This window comes from Arctopsyche grandis, chromosome 9 (assembly GCF_051622035.1).
Source record: "Arctopsyche grandis isolate Sample6627 chromosome 9, ASM5162203v2, whole genome shotgun sequence".
Classification (NCBI taxonomy): domain Eukaryota; kingdom Metazoa; phylum Arthropoda; class Insecta; order Trichoptera; family Hydropsychidae; genus Arctopsyche; species Arctopsyche grandis.
The window spans coordinates 25,375,267-25,393,564 of record NC_135363.1 but is presented as its reverse complement, the minus strand read 5'-3'; the positions used below and the strand labels follow the sequence as shown (position 1 = coordinate 25,393,564).

The 18,298-nt window shown below is 35.3% G+C and overlaps 1 protein-coding gene across 1 annotated transcript; it reads left to right on the top strand.

Annotated features, from left to right (window-relative positions):
* Window positions 1–9,427: 9,427 nt before the first annotated feature.
* On the top strand, window positions 9,428–12,381 carry LOC143916500 (uncharacterized). Its single transcript, XM_077437633.1, has 2 exons — window positions 9,428–11,451; window positions 11,540–12,381. The coding sequence occupies exon 1, from the start codon at window positions 9,620–9,622 to the stop codon at window positions 11,228–11,230; it is 1,611 nt and encodes a 536-aa protein (XP_077293759.1). The 5' UTR covers window positions 9,428–9,619; the 3' UTR covers window positions 11,231–11,451; window positions 11,540–12,381.
* Window positions 12,382–18,298: the final 5,917 nt, after the last annotated feature.

Sequence of the window (18,298 nt, the reverse complement as noted above, 5' to 3'; positions counted from 1 at the left end):
CCTCTGCGCCCCCATGAGCAATTGCCGTTTAGGGCTTCGCCCCTCTGCGCCCCCCTTAGCTATTGCCGTTTAAGGCTTCGCCCCTCTGCGCCCCCATGAGCAATTGCCGCTTAGGGCTTTGCCCCTCTGCGCCCCCCTGAGCAATTGCCGTTTAGGGCTTCGCCCCTCGAAAAAATCCCACTGGTATAATTAAGCTCAAACTGATAGATATGAAATTTCAGTTCAATAAACTAAAAGGTTTCTGGGAAAAACATAAAAAGCCTCGATTCTCTAGAGTAAAAGTACTACTTCCGGTTCAGATAAAAATATTAAAAAAAATATTAGGTTATAAAATTTATAATTTCTATTACATGTGAAAAAATTTCAGTTCGATTCAGTTAGCGGCTTGGGAATTGAATTGAATTCAAAAACTTAAAAAAGGGGACGTCGTATCTATAAGAATTTCAGTAAGTTTCAGTTCGATAGGACGGTGTTCAAAAAATCCCTAAAATACACAGACACACAGACAAGATCAAAAAATTTCATCTATTGTTACTACGTAGTACATAGATAAAGTAAAAAAAAATAATATAATATTCATATGACACGTACCTACTGCTTATTACAAACATATGTACACACGTGTGTATTTATGGAAATGATTTATCGAAGATATAATAATAATAATAATACGAATTCGTTCTGCTTTTGATATCGAATATAATATAATGTTTTGTACGGTATAATAAATCGAATCGAATCGAATTCGAGGAAGGAAGCCTATAGCAATGATATTTACACGGGGGTATAGATATACATGTGTATTATGTACGTAGATAGTTATCACTGGAGTTGAACGCTGCTGATCGAACAACACCCACAACAATGTCAATAGATCACTTGTTAGCGTCTCGGCAATATTACAAACACAGCATCACGAAATTGTTAAGCGACCACTTCGAAAGCGATTAAGATGGTATCGTCGGCGGCCAATAAGGCGGTTTAGCACTGTTTAGCAAAGTCTTCGGCAAGAATTTGATACGCGGCCATTAACCAACACCGAGGGGGCGGACGAGAAGATCCACCGCACTTAACCGCCGTTAAATTAAATTAAGCGCGCACTTGGACGTCTCGACTACATTAGTCTCGCATTTTACTCTTTCGTTAACAAGATTCGAAAAAATAAACAACAACAACATCGAATGTCGACCCAAGATGTCGTCTATGCACTTGTTGGTGGTAGGCAGGGTATTTTCTTTCATCGAACAAATCTATTCAATATACCCAGTTGTGTAGTCGGGCCAGGTCACCGCCCCGGTACTTTGATATAAAAATTGCTTTTTGAGTACAATTAATAATATTTTTGCTTATCTATATTGTATATGTATATATGTATATAAAATTGAATGTCTGTGTGTGTGTCTCAAATAGGCTCCTAAACCACTGAACCGATTACGATGAAACTTTCAGGATTTGTTGTGTGCATGTCCGGGAAGATAACTGTGAAAAAAAATTGCTCAAAAACTGGAACGGAAACGGGAAAAACGGGAATGAGTATCATTGCAACGCTATAATTTCAAATGTTTTCGAGTCGCGACCAACGTGTTCGCTGCCTGCGTTTTTTCGACCAATTGGAACGAGAACGAGAACAGGAACGGGAACGGGAACGAGAACGGGAACGGGAACGAGAATGGAAACGGGAACGGGAATTGCATGCGTTATTGTGGCATTGCAACGCATGTCGGGTTCAGCTAGTATTTCATATAAAATTTTGTATACCAAATATTGTGAGCAGACTCTCGTTTTAACATTTGGTGATTACAACCGTATCCTCACTCAAATGAGCATTTGAGTGCAGATACTTTTTTAAAAACAGCCCAACAACAACCAATTGAAAAAATTATAGACACTTTGAATGATGCCGAAATCGAATCATCAGAACTATATATTATTATATTGCAAAAAATAATAACTTACTCGGACCATTTTGATTGACTTTTCAAGTTAATTAGCATTTGATATTTTTATAAATATTTGTACTACCAATATTAGGATACATATTTTTTAAGTAACGAAAAAAACGGGGGGGGGGTCGTAAAAATTAAACACCGCCCTGGTACTTTTTTATTTAGCACTACACCACTGGATTACCCAGTGATGTAGTCGGGCCAGGTCACAGCTCTGGTACTTATTTTTGAGCCAGGTTGCCGCCCTAGCACTTTGATTGATATAAACATTGTTTTTAAAATACAATTAAAAAATATTTTTCCTAATATATCATATAAAGCCTAAATAAATATTTAGCCAGCTTAATGTTAGCGTGTATGTTTAGCACCAAGTGATCAGTGGGTTCGATCCACCATACTGCTGGTTAGATTTGGGGGTATTTGTGACTCCAAATTGATCGTTTCTTAATAAATAAATAAATAAATTAATTAGTTAATTAATTGTTATTTCGGGTTCTTCAACTTCTGAAAATACAGTGATTTATGTAATAATAAAATGCTACATTGTTTGTAATTAATTGTCCAGGAAGACGCATTGGGGTCTTCCTGTCAAGCTTTTCTGGTATATGTCTATGTAAAAATATATAAAATTTTGTATAACAAATATTGTGAGCAGACTCTCGTTCTAACTTTTCATGATGAATTTCTCACCACAGACAATTTGTACATGATGAATTAAGTAATATACATATGTATGAAATTATCAACGTTTTATTACAATACGAAGTCTTAAATAAAAACCAATTGAATAGATTATATAAAAAAAATTTAAACAAAATTCATCAAAATTTAAACATAAAATGATTAAAATTTCATTGATTATATCACAAAAATATGAAAAACAAGTTATTAAGAAAATAGACAAAATCGTGATATCCATATGTGTATTCAAGTTTGACTTTGTACACGACTCTATGTTTTAATCTATATGTAGATAACGTCTGAGAAAATTCGGCGAAGACATTTTTACGAGTGTCGTGGATCGACCACGTGCGTTTTGTCGGTCAGCGACGTTGATGGGCGGATGAGGGGTGGGTGGGGGGGGGAGGGGTTGCCGTTTAAAAAGCGATAAAAGACGGATGGTCGGGGTGGGTGGATGAAGGAAGGGGGGTAGTGGGGGTTGGTCCAGGTCCGCGCTAGACTTTAAGGCGGGTAGTGTGTTAGTGGGTTGTGGGTGGTTGGGCGGGCAGGGCGGGTGGCGGCCGTATTGATCGGAGGGGCGGCAGCTGCACCGGCTGGGGGCCGCCTACCGCACCCGCCTGACTCCACGGCAACCAGCCAACCAAAACACCACCCACTCAACCGACACCCCAACCAGTCCGCACAGATCACTCTCAGGACCTCATCACACACGCGTCATATCGACACATTACATCAGTCATACAATGCATCCACACCGTGTCGGAAAATATATGTACACACGTATGCACATATAGATATTGGGGATGTTTATGATATGCACAGTGCATATTGCACACATTCCACATATGCACGTTTAATATCTCCAAGAGAGTGCATCGCTCGCTTAACTGGGACCGAGAGCATACCAAATTTTATGATATTTAATTTGTTTTCTTTCTCAAATCGGAAAAGAGCAAATTCACTAAATTTTATTAATATAGTATTTGGGAATTTTATATAGTCAATAATTTTTTTTAAACCTTTCATAAATGCGGATGTTGATCAGGATACTTAGATCTTCTTTTTCGCTTGCTCAATGCTGAGCGTCGTGGTCATTGGTGTCATCTTGGATTCGATTGACGATCAGCCTCCACTCCTCTCGGTTCTTTCCCTAGTTAATGGGACAATCCCCCCCAGTTCCTTGATTTGGTCAGATCATCTCATGGGAGACCGTCCTCTTGGTCGCCTTTCCTTCAGCTTTCCGCTGACTACCAGCTACTCCAGACTCTCCAAATTCTTCCTGGCCATATGGCCAAAACACGAAAGAACCCTTTTTCTATATATTGTGCAGTCTTTCTGAGATTTCCAGCTCTTTGAGGATGGCGAAGTTCGTGCGACTTGCGGTCCAGCTTATTTGCAGCATCTATCTCTAGCACCACGTTTCGAATGCATTTACATAGAATGTCCCTGTAGATATTTAATCGTAAAAATTGGAAATCATGCGTGATAATCGATGTATGTACATAACAATTTGCCAGTAACACGAGGGGAACAGGATTGAAACGGCGTGTCCGTGCAAGCGAACCACACGTCGGACCATACCATAACAATCCACTACCACTACCTCAGGTAGGGTTGATTGTTATCGACTTGGTCGAATTTATGAACTTCGCTAATCCAAGTGAAAAATATCAATATGGACAACAATTTGAATTTACTTTAATTTTATTATAGATATTTTAAAAAATTTGGGGACTAGCCTAGTCTTTCTAGCAAAATGACGGCACGCCACTTTTTCATATCCTTACTATCCCCGTCATTTCCAAGCGATTCTGCCATATATTGAATTTAAAATATCACCCCATAAGATCTTCAAACTTTCTTCACCATCCAATTGACCCTTTAAAGTCTGTCTCGATCGCTCCACTGACCTTTTAGGTACAGTTGACAAGACATTCTTGAGAAACTTTCAATCCCTTACACGTATGTATGTACATATGCAGACCGTTGCAAAGTAAATATAATAAAAGGAAGTAATAATTCAGAGAATTTATGTACATATCCTTGTACTAAAAATATCCTTTAAAAAATTCTAGTAATGAATTTATCATGTACAACGAAATAATCTTGTTAACCTTCTGAAAAATTTCATTTAATTTTTTTTGAACTTCATATTATACTACCTGATCCCATCTTTCACGGCGAAACTTTCTAATTTAATTTTCCTAACACGTATTCAGTTTTCGCGCTCAACTTTACACTGACTCGACGCAAGCTGCGCGATGCTTTTATTTTATGTAACGATTGTTTTACAATACTTGAGATCCGAAAAGGAGGTAAACTTTTAAAATATCACAAGGGAAAATTTACACCCGACCAATCTTTTCTCGATCGTTAAAAAAAATTGTAAATTTGACATGGCACGTACATACTTACAGTGGAATTACATATATACATACATACATTGATATGGAAACGAAGTCGAGTTCGTATTCACTATGCGAGTGTGGAATAACATTAAAGGAAAAACTTAAAAATACATAAGGGACTCTAGGAAAACTTTGACGATAAAAAATAAAATATGGCGACGTACGAGATAAAAACGGTACGGGAGCAAAAGTCGCTTTAAAACGTTCAAGTAATTATTATTGTACGCCGGTCACAATCTGCACTCTAGAATCGTTCCAGTGCAAACGGGGATTGGTTCACTGTTCCTGGAACGGCCAATAACAACTAAAGATACATTATATTATTTAACGAGAGCTAGTGGTAAAAGGAAACGGAAAATATTTTCTTTAGTTATAATAACATCTTACATATACATATTTATCTATAACTCTTGTATCAAACACGTGAAAAGACGTTTGTGGGGATTAACGATTAACGATTTCCAAGATCAATAAAGAGAAGCGAATCTTCCTTACGAAAAATCTATCTATGTACATATTCTATTATTCAATTTGTTTTATATTTATACCAGTTTTGTTATTTTTTGTTATGTTTTATTTTATTTTCATCTATCATTGTATATGTTTTTCTTTTTTTGTTTAACTAAAGTGACGATTTGAAACTACTCTGTAATGTCACTATGGCGAAATTGAAATAAATAAATAAATATTAGGTAAGGAAATAGGTTAGGCTTGTTAAGAGGGCTGTACACCTGAAATCTTAATTTTGTTGGCTTTCCTTTCTTCGATATAGATATTGAATGAATGTATATATCGAGTGAATGCGACAATATATATCAATATATATATATGTATATTAAGTGAATGCGACAGTTGCGCTTCAACCAGATAATACGTATGTAAAATCGACAAAATCGAGGTTTCGTATTCTCCTATTTTCTCCTCCAAAACTGGACCAATTTTTAAAAAAATTTCATCATCGGTATGAGAAAAATATTTTCTGTGCAACTTTGCGCGTATTTTTTTTTTAAATCGACCGTTAAATAAGCACGCCGGACTCTTTTTTTCGTGGGTGTAAAAAAGAGGCGATTTTATTGATGTTTGGCGGCTCCTAGCTCCTATAAAAAATAACTAATCAAAAAAATAAAACGATAGATGCATCCCAATGGTGGATATACATAGCAGATTAAAAAATAATTTCTCTGGTACCGTAATTGAGGAAGGGAGAAGTATAGTACGTTTGTATGGACAAGGCGCTGGTGTCCAGCCCTCTTAAGCAATTATCAAAGAAGGGTGTAGGCACCTTCCCAGCATCCCATTCTGGTTTCGTGTAATGTTTTAACATTGCAATGTTTCATGACGTGCTCAGCCGCATAAAACCAATTCACTCTACGGTAGGTAAAGTTTCACGCTCAAAAATGACATTAAACACATCATCAAATTTAATAATTTAACAATAAATAAATGAGGTGTTTAATAATTTCCAGTGAGTCAAAATTGATTTATTATTTAAGATACGAACAATTGTAATATGTACCTATGTATATATATAAAGTTTGTTTGCATTGCTAGGCAACAATTCTCGTTTCGTTTTAGATTTACTTTATATAAAAAAACATGTGTACGTAGGTACAAATAGGTAACCGGAAAGGCAGTCATACTCGTCACAGGTAAGAAAAAAGTAATAAGAGGCGGGGTAGAAAGGAATCGTTCAGAGTCGAGAGCTATTCGGGAAAAACGTATCGAGAATAATAACACGTGTGTTTATTCTGTTCCTTTTATATTTCGCGAATTTATGGCGACACGTGTTGCCATCCGGCAGCGAATTCGGCTGGTGGGGTACTTGAGTCGAACTGTTAACCCAGCCCTCCCCTATCCGCTGGCCCAAATCCACGACGACCTAAGTTAATGAAAAAGGTACTAAAAACAATATTTTATTATGTGCGTGCTCGGGATTAAGGAGTTGAAGTGGCAGTGGGCGGGACGCGCCGAAAGAATAAGGGATAAGGCGACAGGGGCGGACTCGGACGCCCACTATTTATTCGTTCGGTAATCTAGAAAGAAATCGAACGGGAAGAACATCGAACGAGATAATCTTTAATTAAAAAATAAAATCCGGATAAAAATTCCCCAAGTGAAAATACCACCTTTATAAGTTATCGACTCTGGCCGGGCAACTCACGGAAAATAAATCACACATAGAAAATTATAACTTTTAAAGTAATGATGAAAAATCGTTCGTCCGTAATTTTTAATATTGTCAGCGTAAATATAAATATTGCAAAATTGACAAAGTAACATCTTGTTTTGTCTATAAACTGTATTTCTTGACCTTATGTAAGATGTGCCCCTACATATGTCATATTGTCACTTGATGAAAAATATGTCTTATTATTGTATTGGCTTAGACATATGTAATACCATTTTTACATACCTCCTTAACGTTTCACTTACGAATACAATTCAGGAAAAAGTGTGCCTCTTATCCGATCGTTTTCATACTTTGCCATATTGCTCATTTTGGTCATCAATATAAGTAAATGGATTCTCCGCCATTACGGTGGTGCAAAAATATCGTGTAAGACGCGTTTGATATCTGCCCGGCGAGATAGTCGTTGACGTTTATCCATCGTTTGTTTATTGGTTTTAAACATAGATGGCGGTAGTAAAATAAAATTATTGTTTTTATTCAAAATAATAATTTTATATACAAATTATAGAAGAGATATGTTTTTAAAAAACTTTTTTTTATTGAACCTCTCGCCCTATCTTTGCCTCATAATTTTATATATACTGTAATGCAATTTATACTGTAATGCAATCATGTAATTTGTATAGACTTAAATAAACTAAACGAAAATTGTATGATCTGATCAATTATGGTGAACTGGATTAATTTCTGAAGTTATGTTTATTTTACATGACATTTTAAGCATTAAAAATGTGAAAACTTTCAAGTACTTTCCAATACATACATAGTTTGAATTTGTCAAATTTTGATAGAGGTGCGTCTTACATTTAGGTCCAGATATATAGCACTTTAAAATCTGTTAAAACTTTTACCACTGTTAATTGAGTTGTAAAGGAGCGATAGAAAATCACGTGTGGATAGCTTGCTGTCATCACTTTGATCTGCCATAAGAATCCTATGTAAATTTTGATGAATTCGTTAATGATTAAACTTCTTTATATTCATGTTGGAAACAATAGCTTACTTGAATATTATCTAGCCCCTCCTCCCATATTTGTAATACACATATGTATGTCAGTCAATTAATACCATCCGACTCGTTGAACTAGTCAGTCAGAACATCAGACCCCGTCAGTTAAGTTACAAATTCCGATAAAAATTATAAAGCTGTTCTACGCATTTCTTAAACGGTTCATTGTTCCAATATTATACTAGTTATAATTAAAAGTTTTTTTTTTAAATATAATATAAGGACTCAGTGCTAAAGAATCTCTTTCATCCAGAATCAAAAACCGACAAATAAAAATAATATAAATCATATTGATTGGGATGTTGACTGAATCTTTAAAATCCTAATCAACTTTAAAAATATGCAAACAATCCCTGTAACGTTACTGCACATTTAAAATATTTGGTTGATTGAGAAACGTAACATTATATGTAGACAACTACATATGTAGTTGAAATACACAGCTTCGCTCGAATATGATTCGCGGATGAAATTCCAATATTCATATGTATATATGAATGTACATATGTATGTAAAGCATTATATCATATAGCCAGTTAATATCACAATCGTCTTAAAGATAACTTTTCAAAATTTGGCTTAGATTTGTGGGACGACTTATAATTTTATACGCACACTTACTGTATTATAAATACGTATACAACACACTTTTTGTATTTATAATGCAAATTCATAAATAGAATATAATATTATAACATAATATTACAATTTTGAATTGCTAATGCTTATTGAATAGTGGATACATTTAATGTAATATAGAATTTCAAACATTTGTAGATATATTGTTTCGGTTAATCAAGAAACACGGTCATTCAATATTAACTATCCCGTAGCAGTAAACCGGAAGCAATATAGTGCAATTCTAATTTAGATCCTGAATTAAACGGTCTTGTTTCCTTATACGACCTATTATGCAATATTGTCCTACGTGAACTAATTTCGCTAGCGTGCTTTTAATAGTTTCGAATATATATGTACATACATATTACATATATATATATATATATATATATATATATATATATATATATATAAATATATATATATATATATATATATATATATATATATATATATATATGTATATATATATATATATATATATATGTAGAATTGATTTTTAAACGAGCCGAGATAGAGTGTGTGTGGTATGCCTGGGAAAGACCGGATGCGTGTTGTTATGGTCACTTGTTGGAGGACAAGCCCGAAGAGCGTGTACAATAAATAGTTCTGACTTAATCTGCGCGTTTCACTTGGAATCCTTCACATCCGGATCCTATATTTGGGGGCTCGTCCGGGATGCCTGAAGACATTTCGAGTGACAGCCAGGAGCGGTCAGACGACGACGCGGAGTTTTGACAGTTGAGGTTAGGACGCGCGCGCGATGACGAGAACGCGGAAGCCCGTGACGTCGGTGACGTCACGTCAGCGAACACGCCACACGACGATGATGATATCCAGAACGATAGCGCCATTATCAGCGTCAGTTTTACGTCGGCTAACTGTCGTGGAGATGCAGAGGTTCGCGGACTTAGACGAAGATGATGACGACGACGATGAAGAGGAAGAAGAAGACGAAGTGCCATATTTTGACAGAGACAAATTCGAGACTTACGCGCCACGGTTTAAGGGGATCGGCGGTGTGCCAATCAGCCAGTGGATTGTGCGCATGGAAGAATTTGCGAAGTTCTTCCACTGGACGCCCCTGGAGCAACTGGTCTACGGGAGAATATATTGCGTAGGAACAGCGAGAATGTTCCTGGATTCAGAAGGGATAATTACATCATGGACTATCCTTAAGCAGAAACTGATAGAAGAGTTCCAGTGGGATGACGAAGAGCTCGTCTTTGAAGAACGAGAAATGCTTGCACAAGCAGGGCCCATTGACTCCGATTCAAGTGGGGCCGGTGAAACACCAGACGACGAACCCAGGGTGACGGGATCCGTGAGAAACCGTGAAAACCGAGAAAGACTGAGTTCACGATGCTACAATTGTGGTGGACGTGGTCATTTAGCAGCCGACTGTAGGTTTAAGACGAGAGGAACTCGTTGTTTCAATTGTAACGAGTTTGGGCACATATCAGCTCAATGTAACAGCACCAAAACAAAGACTGTCTTGACAATACAAGAAGAAATAAGAGAACCAGTCAGTATTCCAATACAAGAAGAAATAAGAGAACCAGTCAGTATTCTAACACAAGAGGACGAGGCGAACATGGCTGATGGAGATGTAAACATGGCCGATGTAAGTGTGAACAGTGATGGTTTGCACAGAAAAAGACCTTTGCAGCAACGGGCTTCACGAGAGATGTCTGCTCAAAGAGAACTCATTGTTTCCAATAATGAAGAGGACGATGCGAACATGGCTGATGGAGATGTAAACATGGCTGATGTAAGTGTGAACAGTGATGGTTTGCACAGAAAAAGACCTTTGCAGCAACGGGCTTCACGAGAGATGTCTGCTCAAAGAGAACTCATTGTTTCCAATGATGAAGAGGACGATGCGAACATGGCTGATGGAGGTGTGAACCTGGCTGATGGAAGTATGGACGGTGATGGTTTGCAAAGAGGAAGACTTTGGGACTACGGAGACATACCGTCTTCAAATACAGATCAACCACCCGATGATCAATTTAGAAAAGGATCTAAGGATTATAGTCATTTGAAGAATTCTGAAGATGAGAATAAAGAAGAGGAGAAACATAAAGACAAAGAGAAAGATATGGCTAAATCACAAGAAGGATTAAGGGACCCAGTCAAAATTTCAACACCAAAAGACACTGTATTCACTTTCAAGCTCAGTCGTAGTCGGATTGATGTTAATTCAATGGAAAAGAAAATGGAACCATGGATTGAGAAAAGACTTACTGGATGTATCAGTGAGCCAGAACCAATATGTGTTGACTTCATTTATGGTAAATTACTAGCAGAAAATCTGTGGGGTGACGGCAGATTCATCGGATGCTCAAGGAGAATCGCCACGGGCATTGGATAGTATTTAAGTTGTACCGATGGAAGTTAAGTGTGCGTTTGTGAATTAGAGAATAAGTGAAAGACCTGGAGGGTTTTTAGTTAAGCCTTACTTGTAATTTGATGATTGAAAAGTGTAATGTTTTATTGCTTATTCTAGTATTTTTTGGGAAGTGCTTGGTACATTGAATCATGTTTTAAAATGTGATTGTTTCTGGTGTAAAGATTTAACCTGTCATTGTAAAGGTATTGATTTTAATGTTTATTGCTAATTCTAGTAATGTTTTAAAATGTGATTGTTTCCGATGTAAAGATTTAACCTGTCATTGTAAAGGTATTGATTTTAATGTTTTATTGCTAATTCTAGTAATGTTTTGAAATGTGATTGTTTCCGATGTAAAGATTTAACTTTTGTCATTGTAAAGGTATTGATTTTAATGTTTTGTATTGCTTGTAATAACTTTAAATTGTAATTGTGATACCTTTCTGTTTTGTATTGCTTGACATAATTTTAAATTGTAATTGTGATGATTTATGTGTAACTTTAATTGTGATGTGTAACTTTATTGAAGATTGAATTATGTTGAAATGAAAAATTGATTTGTAGTGAAATGTGTAACGATTAATTTGTTATAATTGTAATTGTTATGTAAATTGTAAAATGATTGATGTATAAGTGTATTGAAATGTAGTTGTGATGATGATTGTAATTGTGATTTAAATTGTAATTGTGACAATTGAAAGCATGTTTAGAAGAATATAAGATGATTTTATGGAATGGAAGATTAAACATTGTTGAGGATGATAGAGGAAATGTTTTAAAAGAATGTAAGATGATACATTGTATAGAGTGGAAAATGAAATGTAAAAGAATGTGAGATGAAACATTGTTGAGGATGATAGAGGAAATGTTTTAAAAGAATGTAAGATGATACATTGTATAGAGTAGAAGATGAAATGTAAAAGAATGTGAGATGAAATGCTGTAAAAATATAAAAGACGAAGAATGTCATCCGAGGGCGAATGACAGTCAGGAATGACCGAATGTAGAATTGATTTTTAAACGAGCCGAGATAGAGTGTGTGTGGTATGCCTGGGAAAGACCGGATGCGTGTTGTTATGGTCACTTGTTGGAGGACAAGCCCGAAGAGCGTGTACAATAAATAGTTCTGACTTAATCTGCGCGTTTCACTTGGAATCCTTCACATCCGGATCCTATATATATATATATATATATATATATATATATATATATATATATATATATACAAATTAGTGTTTTATGATTTAATAAATTTTAATTGGGACTGGATTATAATGTGTGTGGAGTTATCAGACGAGAGATAGCCATTCGTTTAGCGGTAGATATTTAAATATGTCGTTATAGTGGGATAATTTAATTCAGCCGATAATCGAATTCCGGATGCGGTTTTTAATTCGCGCAACAAACGGTTCATCCGGGCGGACCGGTTAATTGAAAACGAAACGTGTACAAATATTGTTGTGCGGTTCGATATCGCGATTATCACGCACAATTGCAGCGGTGATTTACCGTCGACGATAAATTTTTATTTTTTCAATATTCAACCGTGGATAAGCGTTATGTTTTTATGAAAGAATAAATTACGCGGGGTGCAAAAAAAAAAAAGGGCGATAATAAAAGGAAGATGCGCGTTAATTGTTATTCGACACTCTTTAGTATCGTTCGCTTTCAATTTGGATGGTGGGAGTGAAGTTTGTCGTTTTTGAACGATCAACGGATTTTAAGGAAGGGCTTCGGGTGGTTGGAGGGGACGGGAAAGGGTTGTTAAACTTCGTTTTTCTCGTCTCGGTCGACTTTTGGAAAATGCGCTCTCTTGTCTCGAAATAAGATTGATTATGGCGTTTGCGATGAAAGACACGACGAAACTCATTAATTGCGTTAAACGAGCATTTTTGCGCTTTTTGGACAGTGTGCTGTTGCTGAGCTTTCGGTTTGCGAATAAATTTTGAACGATATTTTGAGTAACGTACAAGAAAGAAATGTTAATGTTGAAACAGATAATACAATTCTACATATATAATATATACGTATAGTTAGATTTTGGTAAACGAAATCGAACCGCACAAGAATCTAAAGAACACCTAAAAATAAATTCAACAAAAAATTGTATACGTAGAAGCAAAATACATACTTATGCTTATTTCACGTCTCTTAGAGAGCTTATAAATTGTCGATATTTTTGACAAAAGACTCTTATATTTTGAAAAACCACAGAAAATCTTTTTTTTGGAAAGTTACGATCATACATATGTACATATTTATGTACATATGTATGAATACATGTATGTATGTATGTGCATTTTTACGATGAAAAATCCAAGGTAATGAAAACTAATAATTCTCATAGCTAGGTATGATTAAAAATATATTTTATTTAATAAATCATGCACACCCGTCTTGGCAGATTGTTCCTATGCGAAAAGTGTGCTATACAGATTCAGAATTATTAATTAAATATACATAATTATTGATTATATGTATATTTACATAAAAAACAACATCTGTCAAACATTGTAAGTATTATGCAAGGCAAATAATAACAACAATTAACATTCACAGAGACATCTATGGACAAATTTGCAGCATTTTTATACAAATCAGCAAAAATCGAGATGCTGAATAACTCGAATTTTTGCAATAGAGATATGACAGGGATGCCAATTTGTTCCAAGGTCTGTATGTATGTATTTGTATCTGTAAGTTAAATTTTATTTCACACATCTACATAGTTTAAATTTCAAACATTTAAAGTGTTTTTGAAAAATAATAAAAAATAATTCAAGCTTTTAATAGATTGTTTTGAAAATATTTAAAATTCCATTAAAAGAACGTGTTTTTATTACGGCAATGAATGATTAAAACAAATACAATGCTTATTAAATAGAGATGATGAGAAAAGTATATTCAAAGTGCAGCTCTTCTTCAAATATTCAAAAAGGCATCTCACTCGCTGCGTCCTAGGAATGCACAATGCATTTTTGATGATAATTAGAACGGTGCATGGTGTTAATTACCCCCCCCCCCCCCCTCCCACCTCCCGTCAGGGTAAAACTTTCCGAAGCTACCTTATGATAATAGAACAAACGAGGAGAATTCACTCGATGGTATGGGGAAAGGTCGTTTCTGCTCCTGCTGCTGCAGCGAGTTCTGGGTTGGTTAGGTTTACAGGTCAAATTGTTGCGATAATTCAAACTCCCCTACCCCAACATCCCTACCATCCCTCACAGAGTTTGAGGTTTGTTTCGTGAGCCGCGAATTTTACCCGGTTGAATTTACTGCCGATGCGAAACCGGATAACGAATCTCGCCGAGAACCCTTTCCAGTATAAGAATATTGTAATGTATTAGTGGTCGGAATGCGTGCGGTGGAGCAATCGGTTGGTTTTCCGATGAATATGCTAATGTAATGTCAAACTCCGTGACCCGGAGATTATCTTATGTTCGGAGGAAAATAATCTCGAAAACGATCGCTGAGACATTGCAGTGTCTGTTATTTTGGTACAATTGAAAATTAATAGTTTCTTTAATCCTGCAAATGTCCGTTGGCTCGGATCCAACACATCGAATCCCAGTCCATCCATTATGTGGATTACTACGGTCGTGTTGGTGCACACTCATATAAATAAATATAATATTTGATCCTTCGCGATTCTGCAACGGTTTTTAAAATGAGTATTTATTGGTCAACTATTCCTAAACATAAATAAATTCGACTTTTGCGGAAAATTTAAATTTCCCCAGTACGGCCATCAATATAAAACGAGCTTCGATTGCATTCTTAGAGTAATTAAAGAGTTGACAGGGGCGATTAAAAAGGGATACGCAACCTTTGAACGACGGTGACGAACGCAAAATTTTCCCGGTGAAAAGCGCTTTTCCAACGGCGGAGACGCTTTGAAGTGCTCACCGTATGCTAAGCGAAGCGATAATTTGTTGCAATTTCACAAGTTTGTCGAGCAATCAAGTCTGGGGAGAAGTTTGTCCATAACTACCTGCGTGTGACGTTCTGACATTTACATTCATTAAGATAGTCGAGAGACATACAAGTGAATAAATATTATAAATACAAATAGAATAAAAACGAAAGTGGTCAGTTTTGCGCCGTATTTTATATAAAATTTACCTCATAAGCATCATTCCTTATGTAATATTGCCAAGTTGTAGTTTCTCGTTCGCTCCATTATATAATATTTATTACTGTACAGAATGGGTCAAAAGTAGACTGAGGATTGGTTTTAAATTACATACAACACTAATACATTGGATACTAACTTTAGATTGAAATGGAACAACATCACTTAGAATTTACAACATTCAACAACATTCACTTATATTTGATGGATTTGGTAGTCCAATTTTTAGTTACACAAACACTATTTCTGTTTGGCTTAATTCACAAATTGTTATCACTTATTTTATTTCAATATGTACATAATCTTGGAAAAGCAGAATAAACGTATTACAGGCCACCAGTATTTTTAAATATTGTTAAACTCAAAGCATTATGAGATATTTATCGAAATGAAGAAAAATGGACTGACACTTTCAAATATAACGACTCATATATATTATACTATATAATATAAAATATCAAATGCATTATGTTGCTAATATTAATTATCTAAAAGCAAATAACCATAGATGTTGCTCTTTATTTGCCCCGAAAAGAAAATGTTGCTTTAAAAAATTCAAGGCACTCATCAATACTATCCAATTTCAAATACAGCGGTTCATATATTGAAATTCAATTAACAAAATCAATTAATTTATTGTTCCAAATGATTCAATCCTCCAATACCTGCAAAGTGTTGTGATTGTGACCTGCAAAGCTGGGATGTGGCTTACGAATCTTCTTCATTTTTTTCTTGAAGAGGCATTTCGAAGTGCAGTTTCGGCAACATACATATATATACATATATGTAAAAAACAAGGCTAATAACATAATGCTTTTTTTTAGACGCTTTAATGCTTTTGTCCTTTCATTTTTGGTAAGCTGTCATATTTCATTGCGCTTTTGGCCATCGCAATCCTTCTTCTGATCTAACCAGTTCCAGTCCATGGAGTGTATTTAAGTTATAGTTCAAAACATCACTTCTAAATATATCTACTGTCGTGACTTTTATCTTTGGATTATTCGATTTAAGGCTTAATCTTTCGTTCTCAGTTTTGACACGTTAAAGAAATAGTCATCTCTTCGGTATTGGTAGATATGAGCGTCGTGTCAACAGTATATCTTACAAAGTTTGGACAGTTTCTTTCCTCCTATGGATACTCAACCATTCCAAAAATCTAAAACCCTTCGCATTATTTGCCTCCCGTAGACATACATTAGTATTTTGATTAAATTATTAATATTTTTGATGCAGAATTACAACAACCATTCATATACATACACATGTTCATTAAGTGTCAAAAAATGTATAGGGTAATGGAACAATGAAGTAAATTAATGCAAAATTGAAAAATAGCTACTTTGGTGTTTGTATTTCGGCAAAAAATCCTAACCTTGGCCTTATTTCGTTTAAATACAGTTGGTGGGTAAATTCACTTATACCATGATTTGGTTCTCTCTCAGACATTTATTGATTTTAATTTTAGGATGTCGATAAAATTTTAGAGCATAATATCCACCAATTTGACTATTGTTAATAATTTAATCTCCCGTTACTTATGACCCAGACTGTGTATATTGTAATACAATTCTGTCTCGAAAGTCATAGGGGCTATTCAGCACATAAGCTACTAGTGCTAGTATGAAGCTATATCTGCGACATGGGAATATTGCGTTTTATGTTACAGCACCGGGAACACTGTGGTCCTCCAATAAAATTGCATTATGTCGCATATAAATAAATTACACGATAAAATATACGACCAAAATATGGAATAAAGATATAAATAGTTTAAATATTCACAAATTGTGCGATCACGTAAGTCTGAGCAGCATTTATCTTAGATGCGACGAGGGTAAATTTTGGTATGCATAAAGGGAGACTCTGCGAACAGGTCAGACTCCTCTTCAATATTCGATTACAGGTTGCATTTGAGAGTTCGAATGCACTTGGCAAGCTTCTGCTGCACTTCCCCGGAGACATTGCGGCCAAGAACTCGTGTCCGATGGCCATATCCGGACATTGCGTGTAGCCGGATGTTAAATCTTCACATCGCTTAGAAGTTTAATCTCCAGGATACTCTTATGATATGTATATGTACGTATGTACATACATATGTATGTGTGTGTGTGTGGGAAAAATTTAAAATTAATTTTAGATTATTAAGTGTGAGTGGGTATATTTTAAGAATGAAGGGCGTCCGGTTTATCTTCGCTTTCGAGTATTTTTCTTCTCTTTTTTTTTGGGTCCTATTTAGCACGCTCCAGAGTGAGCTTTTTATTTAGATTATTGAGAAGTGTTTCAATTCTCCAAGTGGCTCCGATATTAAGTCGAGCTTTTCCGGTTAACCGCTGGGATTTCTTGGCTTTCTTCGAGCCAATCTGCGTGATAACAGACTTACTTCTCTTGAATTTCTTTTCTTTTTGTTACAAAAACGACTTTCAGAAGTTTACAAATATAAATAATGATTCAATATACATATATAACCATCTATTTTTTAAATTTAGCCAAATTTAAAAATTGGTGTTTAAGTAAAATAAAAAGGCTTTTTGTTTTTTTTTTTGCAATCTATTTTTGCAAACATTTCATGTGCACAAAAAAAGAATACCTCCTTAAATAAAAATATTATTGTCATATCGTACCACTAAATATAATATTAATTATTTTATTTTGAGCAATAAATATGATTTTCGAAAAATGCTTTTAACTAATATGGAAAAGAGGCTCATTAGTGATTGGATTAACATTTCGAACGCCATTTTGAATGTTTGAATTCGCGGAAACTGTCAAAATTATGTCGAAAAAGTCATAAATGACTGTTTTTCTCATAATAGACGAATCTACATATCTCTACATATATAGCATAAACACAATCTCAGTAATTGTACCATTGATTTAATGTGAATATACATACATACATACATATGTGCACATAATCA

Bases quoted from the DNA above. Each gene is read 5' to 3' on its own strand.
- LOC143916500 (XM_077437633.1), top strand. From the start codon at position 9,620: ATGACGAGAACGCGGAAGCCCGTGACGTCGGTGACGTCACGTCAGCGA.